Below are 22612 nucleotides of genomic sequence, written 5' to 3'. Positions count from 1 at the left end.
AAGTCTCAAATAAATGTAATGATGTTATAGATCAATTTTAACTGGTCTAATCTGGTGACAAATAAAACGTCACATATCTTTGTACAATGATAACAAATCACAGATTCAAATGTACAGACCACAGTACATATGTCATGATTCATAAACGGTAGTTATCAAGTCACGGGTCATATTTCGTAGGTACTAGATCATTGTCAATTGGTTACAGACTCAATAGATCATTGGGTCAATATCACAGGTAAATCTACAGTCATCGGTCAAAGATCCAACAACAACCTCAGAATTTCGACATCATCCCACATCACCATCATTTGCACAACACCAACAACCACAAAAAAAAGAAGAAAAATCACCGTAAATTTCCAACATCATCACCAGGGGAGTTGTCGACAATGTTGTAGACATCATCTTCGGAGTCGTTGTCAGAGTTGTTGCCGAAGAGAGAGAGAGAGTTTGGTGGGGTATATATTAATTGAATTTAATAATATATAATAAACAATATTAATCTCTTAGTTTTGAAATATGGAACCTTATTTCTTAGAAATGAAATGGCAGGTTGTTAAATCTTATATATGGAATGTTCTCATTTTATATTTAACAGATTAATTATGATCCATTTCAAAACTAAGAAACCAGGTCTAAAATTTCAAAGATTAAATTTTATTTATGAAATAATTTATTATAATTATATTTTATTAATTGAATATATTAAAGACACAATTCTATACAATTCACAAATTATCGAATTAATAGGTCACAAATTATTTCTCGATCATAGACAAAAAAAATTTATAAGTTAAACATTATTTCACGGCCACAAATAAAAATAAATAAATTATAGGTCACAATAAAAAATTCTATATATCACAATTTATTTATCAGTCACAAATCACAAAATTTGTAAATCACATTTCAAAATTTTAGGTCACATATTATTTATCGATCACAATTTTTTTACTGGTAACATGTTATTTTTTATCACAAGATATCTAATTTATTAATCACAATTTCAAATTATTAGTCACAAACACTCTTAATTCTACCACCCGCCCCACCAAACTGAAAGCAGCTCCACCTTACCATCGCACCAATATCACTGTCACCTCCAACAAACTACCATTTTCAATTTCAAAACTATCTCCACCACCACCACAACCACTAACAAGATCCAACACCTCCCTACCTAAGCATAGATCGCAGGCACACCAATTATTGCCCAAACACCAACAAACCACTATCACCAACAAAATCCAACATCGCCGCCTAAACATTAGATCACAGGCACAACAATCGTTGCCCAAACACTAACAAAATTGCCACAGAAAACACTAAAAAACAACTACCCAAACAGCATATCTGAAATGAGAGACAGAAAAAAGATAGAGAGGGACGACATCACCGCTCATCTAACAGCGTCGATGGCATCTCTGTTTCTTCAATGGTGACTGTTGAGAAAAATGTAGGGAAATTTGAAAACTTAATAAACTCTAAGGCACGAAAAAAGTAATCTTTTAAGAGATGTTTCTCCCATATCCAACAAAGTCACAATTGGAGTATGACAGAAAATCTCTTTGAGGATACAATGGAGACGTTTGATTCAAATTGTGACTATTTGATCAAACCAAGAAGACACTCGAAAAGAACTAATTGATGCCAAGAGAAAGAAAGAAGAATAATTTTTTAATTTGTTTTGCAAACGAGAATTCGCCCAAAATTTATAGAAATTGAGGTAACCATTTGAAAAGGTCGATCTCCGTTGCGCAGCGGCAAACACTAGTCCGGACGGCAAATCATTCGCAAAACAAAAAATAAATACTTGCAAAATGATAAAAAAATATCTAACATATCCCCCCTATTTTTCAAAATTTTGATTTAGAAAAGATGAAGCGGCTGCATCACAAAAAAATTGATTACCTATGTACCCTTAACGGGATCAAGCCACTGTAGTTCATGTAAACACACACAAAAGGCATCATCGTAGGAAATCATACATAAATGAAAGTAGCTTTTGACTTTGAACTTTCACTTAGTGTAAACAACTCAAAGTTTTGTCAAGGTGCTATGGTGAACGAATCCTGAACCAAGGACTCTATCATGACTAGCCGGAGTCATTACACATACTATTCCGATAAAAATGAGTGTCTCTTTTATACCAACGCATTAATGGCCTTGCGTATATCCTGAATTTCATGAGTGCTTTAGAGACGGTCTAAATCTCATAGAAAACGGCCTGACTTTCTCACTTACATATGTAAGTTCTTTATAAAGTAATTCTGCGAGTTACTTTCTATCTCAATAGAACTTATTAAGAAATTAAATCCATCCTCAACCATGCAGAATACATACACTAGAGATTTTATGAATGGGTTTGAACTAATACTCTAGTGTCTCGTCTAAGTCAGACTTTAACTTGTTTGTACCCTTTGAATTTTGTTTATATTTTAAAACATAAGTAGGGTTCCCATTAAAGCTAATTGAAGTTATGTAGACCTCAATCTCATTCCTTTCGATGTTTTCGCAATCATCTCTCTAGCCAATCCTTTTGTCAAAGGATCTGCTAGGTTATTCTTCGACTCTACATATTCAACGGTGATTACTCCTTCCTTAAGTAATCCTCGAAGAGACTGATGTCTAATACTGAGATGTCGTTGCTTACCATTGTAAGTCTTGTTTGTTATCGAATACAAAGTAACTTTACTATCACAATAGATCATCACAGCTGGAGATGGTTTCTCCCACAATGGGATATCAATTAGCAAATTTCTTAGCCATTCAGCTTCTTTACTTGCATCAGCCAAAGCAATAAATTCTGCCAACATAGTCGAATCTGAGACGCATGTTTGTTTCTTAGAACACCGAGAAACAGTTGCACCTCCTAAAGTAAAAATCCAACCTGTTGTGGATTTAGAATTCAATTCTATGTTGTTCCAACTTGCATCATTGTATCCTTCAAGTACAGCGGGAAATCCACAATAATGTAATCCATAATCAATAGTTCCTTTCAAGTACCTTAGGATTCTTGAAACCACATTCCAATGTTCTTTTCCTGGATTACTAGTGAATCGACACAATATGTCAACTGCATATGCAATATCTGGTCTTGTGCAGTGCATAGCATACATAAGACTTTCAATCACACTTGCATATTGTAGGTGGTCATAAGATCTACCAGTATTTTTCATTAACTTAATACTAGGATCTATCGGAGTTGATGCGGGTTTATGACCCATGTGACCATATCTTTTAAGGATATTTTCAATATAATGAGATTGATTCAGCAATATGCATCCATCTTTTCTTATTATTTTAATCCCTAAGATCACATTTGCTTCGCCTAAATCCTTCATGTTGAAGTTAGACTTTAGCAATTGTTTGGTCTCCTTAACACTTTCTAAGTTAGGACCAAAAATAAGCATGTCATCTACATATAAGCAAATAAGAGTACATGTACCATTTCTACAGGTAGAATAGATACATTTATCTGCTTCATTAACCTTAAAACCGTTAGACAACATTACTTTATTAAATTTTTCATGCCATTGCATAGGGGTTTGTTTTAAACCATATAGAGATTTGACTAGTTTACAAACCTTCTTTTCTTGTTCAGGTAAAACAAAACCCTCGGGTTGCTGTATATATACTTCTTCCTTCAAATCACCATTTAGAAAAGCCATTTTTACATCCATTTGATGGACAACTAAATTGTGAGTTGAAGCAAGAGATAGCAACACGCGGATGGAAGATATCCTTGCTATGGGAGCATAAGTATCAAAATAATCTATGCCATGGCGTTGTTTAAAATCTTTAGCTACTAATCGAGCTTTATACTTATTTATAGAACTATCTGCATTTAATTTTCTCTTGAAAATCCATTTACAACCTATTGGTTTAGAACCCCGAGGTAAATCAACCAGTTTCCATGTTTGATTTGACATAATGGGTCTCATTTCATCATTGATTGCTTCTTTCCAAAGTACAACATCTCGAGAGGAAATAGCTTCTGAATATGTGATGGGATCACTATCATCATTAAGCATTAGCTTAGTCTGATGTGTAATATTATTTACATCACCTTCTAGCAAATAAATCACAAATTCAGATTCGAAAGATTTTTCTTTCCTTTGTCTCTTACTCCTTCTAGGTTCTATTTTCGATTGTGGTTCAATAGAAGTATCGTCAAGAGATTCTTCATGAACTCTCTTAGAAGAACTAGAAGTAGTATTATCTTCAGTTTGTATAGTTGAAGACTTGTATATATTTTCAAAAAATTCAGCATCAATTGATTCGATAACATCATAGGATTCTAACTTCAGAAATCGATAAGCAGTACTATTTTTTGCATAACTTATGAATACACATTTATAAGTTTTACTTCCTAATTTAGTGATCTCTGGATTTGGTTTTCTCACATATGCGAGACATCCCCACACTTTGAGACGGCTAATATTAGGTTTCCGGTTGAACCACAACTCATATGGAGTTTTGTTAATCTCCTTCATAGGAATCCTATTTGGAGTATAACATGCACTTAAGATTGCTTCACCCCACCATTGATCAGGTAAACCAGAACTAATAAGCATACAATTCACCATTTCAACTGAAGTCCTGTTTTTCATTTCTACTACTCCGTTTGATTCTGGCGAATATGGTGGAGTAAACTTATGAACTATGCCATTAGTTTCACAGAATTTTGCTAATTCTGCTACTTGGTATTCACCTTTTCTATCAAAACGTAGGACTTTAATTTTTCAATTTAATTGATTTTTCACTACTGCTTTATAAATAAGAAATATGCTTAAAACTTCATCTTTACTTTTTAGTAAGTATACATAAGCATATTTCGAAAAATCATCTATAAAGGTCACAAAGTACTTGTTCCCTCCACGTGAAACTTTACTATGTAGATCAGCCACATCAGAATGTATAAGACCAAGTAATTCAGATGTTCGCATAACAGATTTATGTGGTTTACACGTTATTTTACATTGAACACATATATCACATTTGTTAACATCATCAAACTTACATTTAGGAATAATTCCTAAATTATGCATGTTCTTAATGGATTTATAATTTGTGGCCTAATCTAGTATGCCATAACGGTAAAGAATCAACAGTATAAGCAAAGTTATCATTTATTAGATTCATTTTGAACATACCATTACATGAGTAACCTTTTTCGACAAATACATTATTCTTAGATACTATAAGGCTATCAGACTCAATTACAAGCTTAAAACCTGCCTTGTTAAGGCGATCCCCAGAAATCAAGTTCTTGGTCATTTCAGGCACATGGAGAACTTCTGCCAAAGTCAGATTCTTTCCCGAAGTGAATTTCAGTTCAATTGATCCAATTCCAACAGCTTTGTACAAACATTGTTACCCATTTTTTACTTCTCTTCCATCAGTGCATTCTTTGTAAGTCTTGAACTGAGATTTGTCATTACTTACATGAATTGTAGCTTCAGTATCCAGCCATCATCCTACTTCAAATCCGACTGAGTTGGCTTCTTCTACCACAGCAACAAAGTTTGGATCTTGATTTCCATCAGTCACATTTACTTGATCCTTCTTTGTTTTTTCGTTCTTTGCCTTCTCGTCTTTTATTCAATGTTGGCATTCACGAGCGGTATGACCAAATTTCTTGCAGTAAAAACAATCCCCCTTGAATTTTTTCTTAGAGGTTTCTGCATAATTTTGCTTAGAACTGGAGTTTTTACGCTTCTTGTTACCCTTATGATTTTCTTGAACCATGTTTGCCTTTTCTGCCGCTTGATCATTATTCTCTCGTTTACAAGAGTCTTCCTCAATACGCAAATGACGTATGAGGGATTCCAGGGTATGCTTGGTTTCATCATGTTTGAGTTTCTTTTTATAGCCATTCCATGAACTTGGTAATTTTGCAATAATGGCTCCAACTTGAAATGCACAAGGCAAGACAATTTCAGCATTATTAAGATTACTAACAATAAGTTGTAATTCATGTACCTGGGCAAGAACAAACTTACTGTCCGTCATCTTGAAATCAAAGTAATTACATTTCTGGTTGCTTGCTTCTTCAATACGATACTTGTTGTCCAATGCTAGCCACAATTCTTTTGTTGTTCCGATAGTCCTATGTGCGCTGTAAACAGAATCTGATAGTGCATTCAGAATATGGCCTCTGCATAGAAAATCATCATCATTCCGTTTCTTCCGCTGTTCCTGTAATTCCTTCTTGCATTCATCTGAATCATCTGCTTTTTCTTCTAGAATAGGCGCGAAATCATCACTCAGAATGTAGGACAGTTTGATTGCTGTCAAGAAGAATAAAACCTTCTCCTGCCAACGCGTGAAGTTATGTCCTTCAAACCGATCAAGACGAATCAAATCTTGATTCATGACTTGAATTGAGGGTGCCATAGATTCATTTACTGTCAGATCTTGAAACGAAGACATCTCTTAAAACTGTTGAGAAAAATGTAGGGAAATCTGAAAATTTAATGAACTCCAAGGCACGAAAAAACGTTATCTTTTAAGAAATGTTTCTCTCCTATCCAACAAATTCACAACTGGGGTATGATAGAAAATATCTCTCAGGATACAATGGAGACATTTGATTCAAATTGTGACTATTTGATCAAACCAAGAAGACACTCGAAAAAAACTGATTGATGCCAAAAGAAAGAAAGAAGAATAATTTTTTAATGTGTTTTGTAAACGAGAATTTGCCCAGAATTAATAGAAATTAAGGCAACCGTTTGAATAGGTCGATCCCTATTGCGCAGAGGCAAACACTAGTTCGAGTGGTAAATCATTCGTAAAACAAAAAATAAATACATGAAAAATGATGAAAAATATCTAACAGTGACATCGACCATTGTTGGAGTGGCGTAGACGACAACGAGTGAGCTTGGTGGCAACATTATTAAAGTGGTGTCCATCATCATCGATGGTACGACGTCGAGTATGGTGGTGGCTAGACAATGATGACAGAGATGAGAGAATAAGGGTGGGGAGGGAGAGAGAGAGAGAGAGGGGATATAAGGTTTGGTTCATTTGGTCGGGGTGGATAGAGGTAGGGGTTGGTATATAAATTAATTTAAATTTATAATATTATTATTAATATTTATAATTTTAAATATATCTGATTTTTGATAAGAAAAATTATATCTTAATTGTGAATTGATATCTTGAAAATACTTAGTTCAAGTAATTTTTCACTTTATCAAATATCCATTTTTAAATGTGATAATTAAGATCTGCATTTAATTTTTCCATTAAACCCTTGTTTGAGTCCCATTTTTTTCATTCTTTTCCATTATTTTTCTACAATACTCATTTTCAACCATACATTTTTCGTTAAAATAATATTATACGCAAATAAAAAAAATCTTCTTTTTTAATCATATAATTTTCATCAATTTATTATTTCATAATATATTACAAGAAATTAATGGGGCTCAAACCGTGCCTAAATAAATTTAGGTCAAACCATGTCATTCAGTTTCCATTCTCACCAATCAGGTGATAAATATACTTTTTCCAAATCAGGTATTTATTATAAAAATGACTAATTTAAATTTATTATAAATATTTCATTTTATATTTTTCCGAATCACGATAAGAGGAAATTATCCGTAAATTTAAAAACTCAAAATTTTTTAATATTTATTTACAAACCGTTGTTACTTGATGTGGAGTGAGGAACAGACCATTCCATCCTATTTAGAATTTCTTTCACAATTTCCTTTTTATTCACTTTCTCAACCATATTACCTTCTTCGTTTCGATTTATAGAGCAATAATTTTTGAATTTTCTCCGGAGTCATCTTGACATAAAAATCTAATTATGCCAAATAATCAAACCTTTAATGGTAGTAACTAGAAGAATCTATCGTTTCATGTAATAATTTCTATTATCAACAGAGATTATAGATATACTTTACAAAAATAGAGACATGGACGGATATATTAGAAATCACAAATAAAATTTACAAAAATAACACATAGGATTACATAACGAAGGTCACAAAGTTTAGCATGTCATTTCATTAATCACATCGATAGTTGTGCTATACACGTACGCTAAATCATTATTCATATTATCGATACTGGTCATGGTAAAAGAAGAGAAATAACACCATGTTACAACGCCTAAGTACATGTTTGAATAGAGACAAACACAAACATCTCACTTAGTTTAGTCACGATCTCATTTTGTTCGTATACGCAGTTGGTCTCATAGATTAGGAAGAGATTAGGGATTACAAATTCAGCTGATTCGAGATTCGTGGGACTCGGATGGGAATGGGGTGGGAATTTCTCGTCCCGTCGACTAGCTAGGCCAGAATGGGTTATGGGTCACGCTCCCCGCTTCGCCTCTTCCCGACCCGATCCGACCGTTTAGATTATTTGAGAATAAAAAATAGATTTGAAGCCCCAAAAAAATATATACAAAAAAATTAAAATAAAAGCTTAAATAAGTGTCCCGCTAGAACCTGCCATATTTCCATCTCTAAATTAAAAAGTTTCATGCAACTTTTTGCAAATTATGAGTCTTATGGAATGTATAGATAAAAATAATATATCCTACTGATTGTGTAAATAAAAAATATTTTTTTTACAAGCTTATAAGCTTTGAAAACATTGCCGAACATAGATCAAAGACTTACAATTTAAGGAATGGATATTTAGAAAAATAGCCATATCTTTTAGCCTGATTTGTTTTATACTAGAAAAATATAAGCTAAAAAATTCATCAATTTATGTATTTTTTTCACAATTAATAATTCACAAATTTCGAAGGATCCACAGGTACCATCTATTTATTCACCACACATCTCTATTTATTTATAATTTAAATCATTTTAAATGCTTCCCAAGCATACTCATCTTTTCTTATATAAAGACTCGTACTTAATAAAGCACAAAATTTCATTAGCTGACCCCACATGACTGCAGTTATACTTGCAGAATGTGTCACTAACTTTATAAGTTGTTCAAATCTTTGGAAATATCAGTCTATATAACGATCAGACTACCATCAATTGTTAATGAAGTTGTAATATATTTTTATTTAAATAATGTTATCTAAGTCCACCGGTCTATGTGGCACTTGGGTCAACCGCCTACAATTGGCTAAAAGATTTAATTTTGTAGACTGTAAACTTCATTGCCACATAGAGTATTGTGGTAAATAGAATTATTCTTATAAAAATACATGCAAGTTCAAATTTCTAGACATTCCGTTCTATATTCGGAAGTAAAATCTAACTTCATAAAATTTAGCCCATCTAATGGGGACTTAAGACTGACTCTTTGATTGTAAAATGACTTTGAAATTAGAATAAAAAAGTTAAATACCAACTTGCTCTTTTTTAACTTTTGCAGGCAAACTTGTTACTGGATCAACAGATTGGATCCACAGAGAGGCTTGCTAAATGGCATTGCCAGCTAGATTTTGCTGCTCAGCCAGGAGAGAATTATCAATGGTGTAGTGTGACCGCCCTATTAGGGTGCACCACCTCGACTGGGGTGTGTGGTGGGCCACCCGTCGAGGTGGAGCCTCGACATTAGAAGGTTGCACTATTGAAGATTCTTCCCTCAGTTAGATGAATTTTTATCGGTGACATAATCTGAAGTGGAAGTGAAAGTAGATAATTTGATAAATAAAAAAATAAAAATAAATAAAAAAATTGACTGTAATTTACACAGTTAAGTGAATGACCAAGGAATTCAGCCAACTGTCTGCTCTTCTGTCCCTCTGATTTTCTCCATTATATGTATATATACGTATACATACACGCACACATTGTCTCCTGCTTTATATATATATATACAAACTCCCTCTTGCCCCCAACCCACATATAGATATATTCACATTCAACAAGTTTTTGGGTGGTTCTTTGGAGAATTCTCTCTCTCTCTCTCCCTCTCTCTCTCTCTCTGTGTGTGTACGTATAACATATACATACAATATATTCAAGCATATAATTTGAGAATGACGATGAGCAACAACAATGGAATGGGCGACACAACGTTGACGAAAGTGTTTGTCGGAGGTTTAGCATGGGAAACTCCCAGAGAAGCCATGAAAGAGCACTTTGACAAATATGGTGAGATTTTGGAGGCTGTTATCATCTCCGATAAGGTCACCGGCAGATCCAAGGGCTATGGTTTTGTGAGTAAAAATCTGGTGTATGCATATTAGTAGCATTGGATCATAACTTATTCTTTTAATTTTTAATTTTTTTTTCTGTTATATATACAGGTTACTTTTAAGGATGCCGAGGCGGCTAAAAAAGCCTGTGATGACGCCACGCCGATCATCAACGGCCGTCGTGCCAACTGCAATCTGGCGGTGCTTGGCGCCCGCCGCCCTAGGTCCTCCTCCTCCACTCCTCCTCCTCCTCAGCAAGGTAACTTGAACTTTTTGCCTTTGTTTGATCCCCATTTTCAATATTATATTTTTCTTCAAACTCTTTTCAATAATTTATTTTCTTAGTAAAATAATAATACATGTAAACTTAATTTTTTTTCCTATTTTTCAACCACATATCCTCCAAAAATTCATTATTTTAAAATTTATTTTTATCAAATAATGAGACTCCAACAAGAGCTTCATGTTATCTGAATTTCTATTATTAAATTAATAATTTTCATAAAATTTGAAGGAGTTAATGTTGGACCAAGGGCTACGTCAACAGCACCTGCGAATCACGTGCAATGTTATTATCCAGCTGGAGCACCTACACCTCCCATGTTTTATCATCATCAGCACCATCAAGCTTTTCCTGTCTATGGGTATTTATGCGCTGTCATAATTTGATTGGCTGGTCGACTACACCTGCGACTTACATTACATTTATCTTTTTTAGGTATTCTCCAACATACATTGCAACTGACATGAACTACAATCATGTAAGTAAAACCACATTCTATACCAAATGTAATTTGTTATTAATTTGAATAAATTGAGTTTTCGATATGCTTAATTGCACATTTTGCAAATATATTAGTTGTCATGAGAAAAATGAATAAATTGTGTTCGTATGAATCTATCAAATATCTAGTCGACAAAAATCAAATTTAGATTTAACTTATTGCATGTTTTGCACATATATTATTTGTTATAAACTCACATGTAAAATGCACTTTTATGTGAATTTGTGGGTGATAGGTTGAACCGATCTAGCTCGCCTCTTAGACAACGCCTAGTTGGCTTGATGAATGTACATTAGTTCAAGATGACTTTATTTTTAAATATGCCAAGCGAGCAAATTTGAAAACTAGACTTGGAATTTGGGGCCGCTATGCCAAGTCGAGCTGGCATGCCCCTTAGACAGTGGAATCTGGCTCGTGCCTACAAACTAAACTTAGTTCTGTATTTTCGCTCATGGGTCAAGCCAAGCTCAGTTTTGAAGAAAGCAATAAAATAAGCCAATCAACTCAGTTATTTCTTTCGTGAAAATTGTTTTCTTTCGTCTCAAAATAAGTTTGAATTTTTAACTCAATCCGTTTGCCACCCCTAAATGGGATAATGTGCTTGAGTTTCAAGAGCCAATTTGACTCCCTAAATGGGATTGTGTTTTGCTAAAACTTGGTTTGAGACTACATGCTACCCAAACACTAATTTCTCACAAATAGTATGAAATAATTGCATATTAGAACTCAAATATTATATATGACATTTGATAGAATATTTTGTTGTTTTTCCTCCTCAATACAGAAGGTGGGATACACAGGTGGGACCTACATGAATGGGCATCTCTCTCAAGTATATCCGGGTCAGCCCATGATGAGCTCAAATGCATTGATGCCCATGTACCCTCTCCACCATTTCCATCACTCACACACAATGGGCCTTCCAGCCCGCATTTACTCACCAACCGTAGCTGGCCCAATCCCTACAGTTCCAGCACTGATGTCAAAGCCCACATCTATTGCTGCTCCTAATGCAGGTAAATAATCTCAACATTTTAGTCCGTTTTAGTTTAGCTAAAGGAGTTCATAAAAATTTAAATCAAAATTAACAGTTAAATCCAATCACATATTTTATGACACCAACAAATTTTATCAATATTTTACATATATTTCATCGACTTTTATCGTATCAACTAAAATCATACTGACTTATTAGAAAGCCAAAAGATAAATGGGCTAGGCATGGTCAAAGGATTGTCAAAATTCTGTTTTGACCAGGCTGTGAAAATGTGAAGAATAAATCAATTTCTACTTACAAAACTTATTGAATTGATTATTTGAAAAAAATAATCCATTTTTTTAATTTTCTTGGCTTTTGAATTCTTACATTACTCGATGTCCTGATAGTTTGTTATTCCTTCCCAAGATATGTGATCGACTATTTCCATTCATATGGATATTAGGTCAATTTATTGTTGTTATAAACTATATATCGAAAAAGTAACCGTGTCTCATAATTTTGTCGTCCTTATGTCCAATCAATCATATATTAAAGATAGGTTTTTGCACATCTAATGCATAAATTCCCATCATACAACGTTCGTTTCACATCGATAAGAATATTTTCAAGTATTATATATGACCGTCCGTATTAAAAACAGATACTTACATTATACATGGACATGTTCAATACACAAAATAGACCACAAGAATCTTTACATCACATGCAAAGCTTCAAAGTGACCAGAACATGAGCATGTGGAAGTGTGGTATGGTGTCATCAGAGATTAAACAGTTTGAAAAAAATAAGATTAGTAATTTATTCTCACAAGTTGTACTTTTTCTGAGCTGTAACATGTTAGTCTCTACATGATTTGTAAACTAATAGATTTGACATTATATTATGTATACAGTTTGCTTGGCTGTGGAATAATTATAGGATGCAACAGGTGCATGAAGCTTTAAAATTTGGCTAGCAAAAGGCAAAGAGAGAGTGGTGGCTGCTCAGAAAAAATTATTTATCAAATCTGCAGTAGCTTTTGCATTTTATTTTTTTGGGGATCAATGCTAATTAGATTCATTCATTACCTATGTTTAACATGAATTATAACATTTTCATGTAATGGTTTCTCATATTTTATGAGGCTTAATTGAACTGCATGAAATAACGTTGAATTTTGTTTAAATTGAGCATTCATTTTTCATTCTTTAGATATATCCCATTACTTCAAAAATGTATAGCTCGACTCAATGATTTACGAAGTTATTTAGATTCTACTAAATTGTTTGTATCAACGAGATTAGATCGCATATCGTCCATTTCTAAGTTGATTCGACGCATTTTAGACAACCTAATACAACTGTTTTGAATAAATTTTTAAAGTACAAAGTATGAAACAATGTTCCCTTAAATCTATGTATTCAGTTTCAGTGGGCATGTTTTGCTAGGCCTTAAGAAAAGTAAGCTTTTATTTACAAACATCGGGTCATTAGTCGGACTTTCATCTTAACGAATCGGTGTGTCAATTGTTAGTTTGGTGCTCTTAGTGTAGAATTTTGGAAACGAAGTTATAGATATGTTAATTTGATTTTATCGTTTATTTGTAAATTTATTTCGAGTTATTAGTCCAAGTTTTCATGAGCACAACAAATGATACGATTTGTATACTTGATAGGTCGAGTATAATGAGTCAAGCTTTGTAGCATGATTAAAATATAATGTTCACAATCACTAGATAAATTTTGATGCTTTATCTTGATAAGACTGTATTATTGTTGCTGCAATTTGTCTAGATTTGAACAATGATGTGTTTGGGACACATGGAATGAGATTGCATAGATGACTTATTCGTAATGGTGAAGAATAACTATGGAATGGGATTGCATAGATGACTCAATCGATATAGGTCCCTAGCCCTTTTTGAATCATTTGCAATTGCATTCATATCTTAAATTTTAACGTGTTTGGGAGCGATTCTTTCCAAATTATAATGAGAAATCCATTTGTTATCTATAGAAAATGGGGCCCACATTTGCGGCATTTTTTGACTGCACCATCCGTTTAATTAGAAATTTTAGTGAAAAGACCATGATGTCCCTACATTTTTTAAATTCCACATCATTACAAAGACATTTTTGACATTTCAAGCACTAGGTGAAAGACAGCTGCAGTTTTTGTCCGCTTTTTTTGCCAATATCCTTGCAGATGTTGGGCCCATTTACCGTGTATAACGGTCAAAATTTTTATTAAATTTTGAGTGGAATCACTCCCAAACACACACTTAGTGAAATTTACTTTTTAAGGCATTCGAAAATGTAGCTGGATCATCAAGAGCCTCAGAGACTCTGTTGAACCAGTACCGCCTTCATTTTCTGCTTCTATATAGCATAATCATCCTTCTAATTGAATTAAGACAATTCAATCCTCGAATCCTCACCAGATTATCTTGGAAGACATCAAATGACCTTGTTCAAGACCAGTTAAGTTATGGTAAATAATAAGCAAACAGAAAGAACTACGATAGTTCTTTCTTATCCAGATGCAAACCAATCAAAAATACACAGAAGAGAATTTTATGTTCAAGAGAACTTCACACTTACTGAAAATCTATCATAGTTTTATGGTTATTACAGTTATAATGAGACAACAAATTTATCAAATAAAAAAACACCCAATTCCAGTTCAACAAGGACACTACCAGATATCAATAATCAGCAAGGCTGCTTCTCAGATATCTCGAATAAGAAAAATGGGATTTTTTTTTCGTTTTTTTTTTTCATTTTCATATCCTAGGATTTTCGGTCCACAAGACCAATTATGATCGAGATAGTTCGTGACGATACATGATTACCCATTGTTAAAGGAAAAAAAAAACAACTTAAATCTTGTCTACCATGTCGCCAACATTCAATGTAGCCCAATCTTGAATAAGACAACTTGATCAACAATGTAATATAGGTTATAAGTATAAATATATTTACCCACTTGAAAAATATGTTGTTGAAGTGCGCTCAATCTTTTAATCAAGAATACATGTTAGGGGCCGAGTGAGCTTATTCTTTTGAATACATATGATGAAGAAAGGAAATCGACACGTAATATAACAAAGGTATATAGAATCAAATGACATTTTTTTAATTTTATTTCACATTTGATATTTTCAACTCAAGTTACGTTCAAATTGAATTACCAAACTGTAAAAACCTTTTCGTCTTTTGATGAAATATGGTCCGACGTTGATGCTACATATTCAATGTCTATTGTCTACATAAAAGGAGAAGAAAAAGGAAGAAAATCGCGTGCTAGCAAATTTTTAAAATAGCCAAACTAAGGTCAAAGAACACAATCTCGAGCTCAAAACATATATATTTTGGGTAAATTGTGGTGGGGTCCNTTTTTAAAATAGCCAAACTAAGGTCAAAGAACACAATCTCGAGCTCAAAACATATATATTTTGGGTAAATTGTGGTGGGGTCCACAAAATTTGGGGAAGTTGATACTTAGGTCTCTAAACTTTTTTTACTTTTTATTTTTTTATTTTTTAGTTCTTGATATTTACTTTTTAATACCAATTGGCCTGTTTTGTTATTTTCTGTCAAAACTCCAAAATATGTGTCAAGTTTATTGAAAAGATAACTTTGACCTAAAGTTAGATAGTAAAAATATATTATAAAGGAAAATTAGAAAAAGAAAAAGAAAATGGAAAAAATCCTCACATGTTCTCAAACCTTATAGCCACCCCCCTTATCCATTAGCATCGTGCTATCGACCATCCTTCTTCATATATGTGACTGAAATTTTAGCTCCTATTTAATTTAATTAAAAGATTGATAAATTTTAAGTTAAAGTCAATAATTAATTTTAACTATAAAATTACGTGATATCTACAATCTTTATCAACTTTTTGCCACACATTTCATCAACTTTTATAAAATATCTACTTAAAATTTATTTTTAGCTCAACCAAACAGGGCTCAAAGCTTATGGGAAGAGTTTTTGATGATTTTTTTAAAAAACAATTGATCTTCATTCAAGATTGAGCCAACAGTGGAGTGGTTGATTGGGGGTGGGAGAGAAATGTTTATAAAATCGATCTAGCCTAGCCGATTAGACCGGAAAACCTATGACCAATTTGATTATAACCAGTAATCTGGTGATGCAGAAATTGGTAAAAATTCGATAAAATGACCGGTGATCTAGATGTGATTTTCCCAAGTTTTTCACTATCTTGAAGAAGAAGAAGAAGAAGAGGAAAAGAGAAAGCACAAAGAAATCTAGAAGAAGAACCGTCGATAAAGAAAGTGAAAGAGAAGCAACCATGTATTTTTTTTCAAGTTCTCTAGTTTCTATCGACTTCTTTAGATGACTTTCTAGGTTATAATATTTATTGGGCCTTCATTTCTATAGATGTATCCATTTAATTTTTATTTAATGAAATAATTATTAATAAATAATTAACACGTGTTAAAATTAAAAAAAAAACTCTTAAACTGAATATTAATTTTTAAAAAGTATATATCTATACTGTAATTCATTATTTTTTAAATAGTATATATATTTATATAAGATTTTATTCATCTAATTAATTTACTTTTCAAGTCAATCCGGGTTTAACCTCGATTCGATTCTTTGACCCTCGACCATCTTCCTTATCCAAGTCAATTGTCGGTCCAATTTTCAAAACATTGGTTTTTTCTTTTTTTATGTTCACTCTTTTATTTATACGAAAAGTGAAGTTATTTGGTGTACAAGAAAAAAGTAAATTTATTTTGAATAAATGATTATAAAACAGTTATTTTAGATGGAAACTACTAAGGATCAATCTGCTCTGAAAAATGAAAGTTGAAAACTCAAATGCTAAAAAGGGATATAAAGTTGAGAACAACCCGAACAATTGAAAGCACGATTTCTTCAATTGTTTGCTACAAACACGAGTGTGTCGCAACTCGAACACTCTTCGACACATCACCGAAAATATTACTTCCAACTCTCTCTGCATCAACCCTTGAAAATCCCAGCTTGCACTTCTGAAATCATCACTCTAAGGTATTATTTTTTCACTGTAATTCTCAAGTTAAACTATGTGGGTTTTCTAAATTTTTCACCTAATATGTATGCTAGCTATTTTCTTTATTATGTACGCATATATAGTAGATCTATGTTCTTAGTCTGTGAGGGTTTATGGTAATTGTCTCAGATTCTTGTCAAGATTAAGCCTTCTCTTTGTTTACGAAGTTAAAATTTCGATTCAGATTTGGTAACTATGGAGGATGAGCACGGAGATGTGGGTCCCGTGATTAGTGGTATTTCAGAGCCCACCGAGAGTATTATTTTACCAAATGAAACCCTAATGGAAAATTTGGAATGTGAGAATCAAATTGATGGGTCTTATAGCGAGGGAGGTGGAGGGGAGATAATGGTCGAAGTTGTGGGGTCTGACGTGTTTGTTGATCGAGTCAGTGATGTTAAAGAGGGTGATTTGGGGTCAGGGGAAGTTGGAGAGTTGAGGGGTTGTACATCAGATAACAGAAATGAAGCTGCAACGCATGATTTTCAGGAGGTCACAAATGCTTCAACTGAAGTGGCTGAAAATAAGGTTGAGGAAGTTGAGGGAGAAGAGACGGCATTGAGTGGACTGAGCCACATTGCAGAAGAAGTAGAGGTCAGGTTTAGCGAGTCTGTTTATGGTGGGGCACATGCAGTTTGTGGTGTGGAGTCACAAGGAGATCATGAGGCGAGGATTCCTGTGAATGAGGTTGTTATGGAGAAATCTGATGCTGTGGTTAGAGAAGAAGGGGGCAGTAAACAAGAAGCGTCTGATAAAGATGGTGCAAATAATGCAACTCCGGAAGTTTCGGATCATCCTGTAGAAGTTTCTGTTGGGGAGGAAGATGTTGCGGTGCACAAAGAAGAGATGTTGCACTTAGATGATAATGTTGCAAGTGATGATACGTTGATCATGAATTCTATACCCTCTCACGAGATGATTGATGCAACTTCTGGCAGTGAAGTTGCACATGTGGAAGCTTCCCCTAACCTGAGTTGTGAAGTTCCCAATATAGTTCCCTTTGATGGGAACGATAAGAGCGTTGGAGATGTTGGTTTAGTTCATGACGGTTCGGAGCCCATGATTAAAAAGACCCAGATGGCATCGAGTTCCAATGTTTTAGCTTCTGATCATGAAACACAAGTTTGCGGAAGAGACGTTTTACCCACAGGGACATTTGTGGTTGGCCCTGTTATTGACAGGTTAAATGAGGATTCGATTCTTAAATCGTATGACATAATCTCTGATTCTAAGGATGATAATCTAGGCTTGAAAGATTTTGATAGCATGAACTCAGGGACAGGACATGGAAATAATAGTGTTTCACATGCTTGTTCCGAGTCTATTCACGAACAAACTTTTGTTAGTGAAAGAGGGGAAGTTACGACCATGGACGTTGATGGGGTGCTGGATGTCAAAGATGAAGGATCAGGCATTGACTTGTCAGATATGACTTGCTCTAGCAATGACAAAATCTTGAAGAGCAATGGGAACTTTGAAAATGACTTGGCACAAAGAAACAAAGTGTCATGCAATGAACCAACTGAATCTGCTGATGGGGGTGATAATAATGTGATAGATGAAGATAAGCTTCTCAAGGTTAAAGGTGAATCTGATGTGATGAATAGTCAAGCTATCTTGACGGGATTAAAGGTAAATTTCTCAAATACAACAAATTCAACTCTTCTAGGAGATGAATATTTGGTACAAGCTGACTCGGGAATGTATACAGACCAACCTCTTGTTGCCACAGCAGAGGTTGAAGTGATAAATGATCAGAAAGTTGCAAACTCCAACAAAGATTTGGATAGAGATGCATTTATCCAAGAAGATGATAAAGAGATAATTGCTGAAGCTCCTTTGCAATCTTTGTACGAGCATCCGGGCACTGTTAAAATTCTCGCTTCTGATGTTCCTTCCAAGAATACATATGTTTCCACCACAGGTGAAAAGTCAAAGACTGAGACGACTGGTGTGCAAATGGCAGATGATGATGTTATTGTGAATGATTCTGCTGTTGTTGCTGAAGTTGAGGTTGGCAACTTTGTTGAAGAGAATAGATCCATTCAAGATGGTAAACAAGAGGGTGCCTTCCAAATAACTGAACAGTTCACCCGTGCTCTTGATAAGGATGAGATCAAGAGTCATATAGTCGATAATGCTATATCAAATAAAGGGGCTAACATAGAGGTGGTTTCGGAGGATAAAATTATGACTGGATTAGATGTTGCAAATGAACAGTTGGAGATACCCTTAGCTGCTGATGACATTTCTCTGGTAGAGGGAAATCACAGTGAGGCGAATTACGTGTACAATGTGGTTTCTACTGAAGGGGAGAATCAGGCTGTTGAAGCAGAAGATGGATCTGGCATGATAAGTGGCAACAATATTGTGCTGGGTAATGCTTCTGAACCAAAATTTATGGAAGAGCAGCAGGAAAGAGAAGACAACGACATAAGTCATAAAGTGGAGGAAGATGATTGTAAGGAGCCAATAATAGGAATTGAAGAGCATTCTTCCGAGACTGACCAATCGAAGATATCAAATGAGGAACTTTTGTCACCTGTAAGCTCAAACCGATCTCAATATCTATGGCTTGCAGAAAATGAAGGTCAGCTTTCTGTATCTGATCTAGTCTGGGGTAAAGTCAGAAGCCATCCCTGGTGGCCTGGACAGATTTTTGATCCTGCTGATGCTTCAGAGAAGGCAATGAAATATTGCAAGAAAGACTGCTTTTTGATAGCCTATTTTGGAGATCGAACTTTTGCTTGGAATGATTTATCTGTATTGAAGCCTTTTAGATCACATTTTTCTCAGATTGAGAAGCAGAGTAATTCAGAAGCATTTCAAAATGCAGTTGAGAGTGCCTTGGAAGAGGTTTCTAGACGAGTAGAGTTGGGTTTGGCCTGTCCTTGCATACCACGTGAAGCCCTTGATAAGATTGATGTCCAGACTGTAGAGAATACTGGTATACGTGAAGAATCAAGTAGAAGATATGGTGTGGATCGATCTACGAAAGCAACTTCCTTTGAGCCCACCAAGCTTTTGGACTATGTGAGGGAATTGGCATCGGCGGCATCTCATGGGGCTGATCGACTGGATCTTGTGATTGCCCAATCTCAGTTGTTGGCATATAGTCGTTATAAGGGTCAGCATACACAGATTGAATTTGTCTTCTCTGGAGAATTGTTAGAAAATGATGCGCACACACAATCAAGTGATGCAGTCGATGATTTCTTAGGCAAGGCTGCTTCCCATAAACGGAAAGACACTCCGATGGATAGCTTGCAACCGAGGAAGAAAGAGAGAAGTTTCAAAGAAATAATGGGTGACATAGCATATTCCCCGGATGGTGAAGGTGAGCCAGATGCGAAAGATTCGAGCAAATCAATTTCCTCGTCTTCTGGCAGGAAACGTAAAACACTTGATTCTTTTGCTGATGGATCAGATCCTAGGGGAATCGTTCATGCTGCAAAAGTATCTACTAATATATCTCCAACACTTAAACCTTCATTTAAAATTGGCGAATGCATCCGTAGAGTAGCAAGCCAGTTGACTGCTCCCACATTGTCAAGTTCAAAAGGTAACATTGATCAAACAGGAATTGAGAGTGGTCCACAGATTAATGAGCCCCATGAAGAGGGAAGTATGGTTGTTCCTGAAGAATTTTCTTCTCTAGACGAGAAGCTATCACAACTTAAACTGGCGGCACAGGATCCCAGTAAAGGTCATAGCTATTTAAGATCAAATGTTACTTTCTTCACAGGTTTTAGAAGTTTGATTGCTTTGAATCGGCGAGGTAGAAAGAAAAAGGCTTCTCTTGCTGCTGATGGGACCGGAGAATTTGAATTTGATGATGCGAATGACTCTTATTGGACGGACAGGATTGTCCAAAACTATTCCGGGGAGCAACTTTTGCAGGCTAGGGAGAATGGGGGAGGACAATATCCGCCAGTGCCATATGATCCGGAAAAATATCAAAATTCAGGTCGCCGGCCGCACTCTAGAAAGCGATATTCCAGTGGGAACCTTGGAAAGACATCTGAGGAATCAAACGAGGATGTTAATAAGAGGAAGCAAGAGTCGTTGCCTGCGGAACTTGTACTAAACTTTGCAGAGAGAGATTCTCTTCCGTCAGAAATCAGTCTTACTAGAATCTTCAAGCGTTTTGGGCCATTGATGGAATCAAAGACTGAAGTTGATCGTGATTCCGGCCGTGCTAAAGTTATCTTTAAGAGGAATTCTGATGCGGAAGTTGCTTTCAGTAGCGCCGCAAAGTTCAACATTTTCGGTCCTGTGCTCGTTAATTACCAGCTCGTTCACTCACTGACAACTTCTGTACAGTCTTTTCCCCTTGCAATATATCAAGGCCAGGAGGATGCAACCTGATGCTATAGCTCAGGTATATGGTAATTATCTGCTCATGAACTTAATACAAGAGTAAAAATTTATTGCAATATATTTCATTATTGCAATGTAGCAAGATCGACAAGAATTTGTTCACTTGCCAGTTTCCTTCATATAATGAAGAAAGTAGCATTTGTTATATTGAGCAGTTCAGTGAATTTATGTTCTTCGTTGAATATTGTCATCAAAATACTTTTATCTGCTTAACGATCATCAGTTCTTGAGTGCTTTGAGAAGAGCATGTTTGGCTAGGCTAATAATTGTTGTGAGTAAATTTACTATTAAGCAAACAAGGTTTGAATTATATTATCTTTTTATTGGTGAAAGTTAGAACTAAGTTCGTTATTTTGACAATAAGCTAGGATATACCTTGAAAGTAGTTGACTTCTTTACTTGAAAGTAATAAAAAAGTAAGTTATAAACATGTTATGAAACAAACTTACCGATTTTTAAGATTAGCCAAACATGCTCACGAGTGTTTCATTATTGATTAGGCATGCCGAGAATTTTCTTGTCTTTCAATACATCCTTCTCTCTCCGGTTGTCCGTGTCTAATACTACATTTTCTGACTCATCACAGTTGAGAGTATGGGAAATATAATCTGAAAGATGAAGCTGCAGTGAAATGTGACTCAAAGTTGTCTTCCGATCGACAAGGTAACCAGACTAGATTTTCTGGTTGTAAAAATAGTTCAATTTCCTTGTATTGAGTGATCTTACTATTTTGTAGTTGAGCAGGATGCATTTTGTCGGATTGGATTGCCTATGCTATCAAATATAAAATGCTTCGCTTTTGTAATTTCTTGTTGCCAAAACACATGAACAGTTCATACCAACAAATAGTCGAAAGAAAGAATTCCAAGAACACCATTTAAAAGTTGGATCTCCCCCTCAACTGGGTTATCTGGATTGTAAACCATTAAGTAGCCCTATGGATCCAAAAATAGCCCTCGTCATTCATGATGATGATTTGCTGCCAGATGCCTTTCATTATAGGAGATTAATTGGCAGATTGATATATTTAACTCTTTCACGTCGTAATATCACATCTGTAGTACATAAATCAAGTCAATATATGTCTCGGCCAAGGCTGCCACATATTAAGCACTTCATCATCTCCCTAGATATTTGAAAAGCAGTCCTCGTCATGGTCTCCTCTTCCCTTTGCAAAAAACTTTTTGGTTCTGGTTCATCCATCAATCTGCAGGCATTTTCTAATGCAGATTAGGGATCTTGCATTGATACAGGAAAAT

The 22612-nt window shown here is 34.8% G+C and overlaps 3 protein-coding genes across 6 annotated transcripts; 2 read left to right on the top strand and 1 right to left on the bottom strand.

The window, feature by feature from the left end:
- Positions 1-5607: 5607 nt before the first annotated feature.
- On the bottom strand, positions 5608-6438 carry LOC111403231. Its single transcript, XM_023031659.1, has one exon. The coding sequence runs from the start codon at positions 6436-6438 to the stop codon at positions 5608-5610; it is 831 nt and encodes a 276-aa protein (XP_022887427.1).
- A 3403-nt stretch (positions 6439-9841) lies between these two features.
- Positions 9842-13109, top strand: LOC111376232 (probable RNA-binding protein ARP1). Of its 2 annotated transcripts, none has more exons than XM_022999269.1 (6): positions 9842-10162; positions 10253-10400; positions 10656-10785; positions 10860-10902; positions 11711-11942; positions 12855-13109. In XM_022999269.1, the coding sequence occupies exons 1-6, from the start codon at positions 9983-9985 to the stop codon at positions 12860-12862; spliced, it is 741 nt and encodes a 246-aa protein (XP_022855037.1). In that variant the 5' UTR covers positions 9842-9982; the 3' UTR covers positions 12863-13109. The 2 variants fall into 2 exon arrangements, with proteins under 2 accessions (XP_022855037.1, XP_022854981.1); XM_022999213.1 differs by having other exon boundaries at positions 12819-13109.
- Positions 13110-16798: 3689 nt separating this feature from the next.
- LOC111376059 lies at positions 16799-22158 on the top strand. 3 transcript variants are annotated; one of them, XM_022999015.1, is made up of 3 exons: positions 16799-16951; positions 17158-21354; positions 21940-22158. In XM_022999015.1, the coding sequence occupies exon 2, from the start codon at positions 17169-17171 to the stop codon at positions 21339-21341; it is 4173 nt and encodes a 1390-aa protein (XP_022854783.1). In that variant the 5' UTR covers positions 16799-16951; positions 17158-17168; the 3' UTR covers positions 21342-21354; positions 21940-22158. The 3 variants fall into 3 exon arrangements, with proteins under 3 accessions (XP_022854783.1, XP_022854898.1, XP_022854847.1); XM_022999130.1 differs by having other exon boundaries at positions 17158-21361; XM_022999079.1 differs by having other exon boundaries at positions 16812-16951; positions 17103-21354.
- Positions 22159-22612: the final 454 nt, after the last annotated feature.

Source organism: Olea europaea, chromosome 1 (genome assembly GCF_002742605.1).
Source record: "Olea europaea var. sylvestris chromosome 1, O_europaea_v1, whole genome shotgun sequence".
Classification (NCBI taxonomy): Eukaryota; Viridiplantae; Streptophyta; class Magnoliopsida; order Lamiales; family Oleaceae; genus Olea; species Olea europaea.
This window is presented reverse-complemented; position numbering and strand designations above follow the sequence as displayed.

What these genes read in the sequence shown, in the direction of transcription:
- LOC111403231 (XM_023031659.1), bottom strand. Translation starts at nt 6,438, where the DNA reads ATGTCTTCGTTTCAAGATCTGACAGTAAATGAATCTATGGCACCCTCA.
- LOC111376232 (XM_022999213.1), top strand. Translation starts at nt 9,983, where the DNA reads ATGACGATGAGCAACAACAATGGAATGGGCGACACAACGTTGACGAAA. An exon ending in CAAGCTTTTCCTGTCTATGG is followed by an intron (nt 10,786 to 10,859) that starts GTATTTATGCGC and finishes TATCTTTTTTAG; the next exon opens with GTATTCTCCAACATACATTG. An exon ending in CTGACATGAACTACAATCAT is followed by an intron (nt 10,903 to 11,710) that starts GTAAGTAAAACC and finishes TCCTCAATACAG; the next exon opens with AAGGTGGGATACACAGGTGG.
- LOC111376059 (XM_022999015.1), top strand. Translation starts at nt 17,169, where the DNA reads ATGGAGGATGAGCACGGAGATGTGGGTCCCGTGATTAGTGGTATTTCA.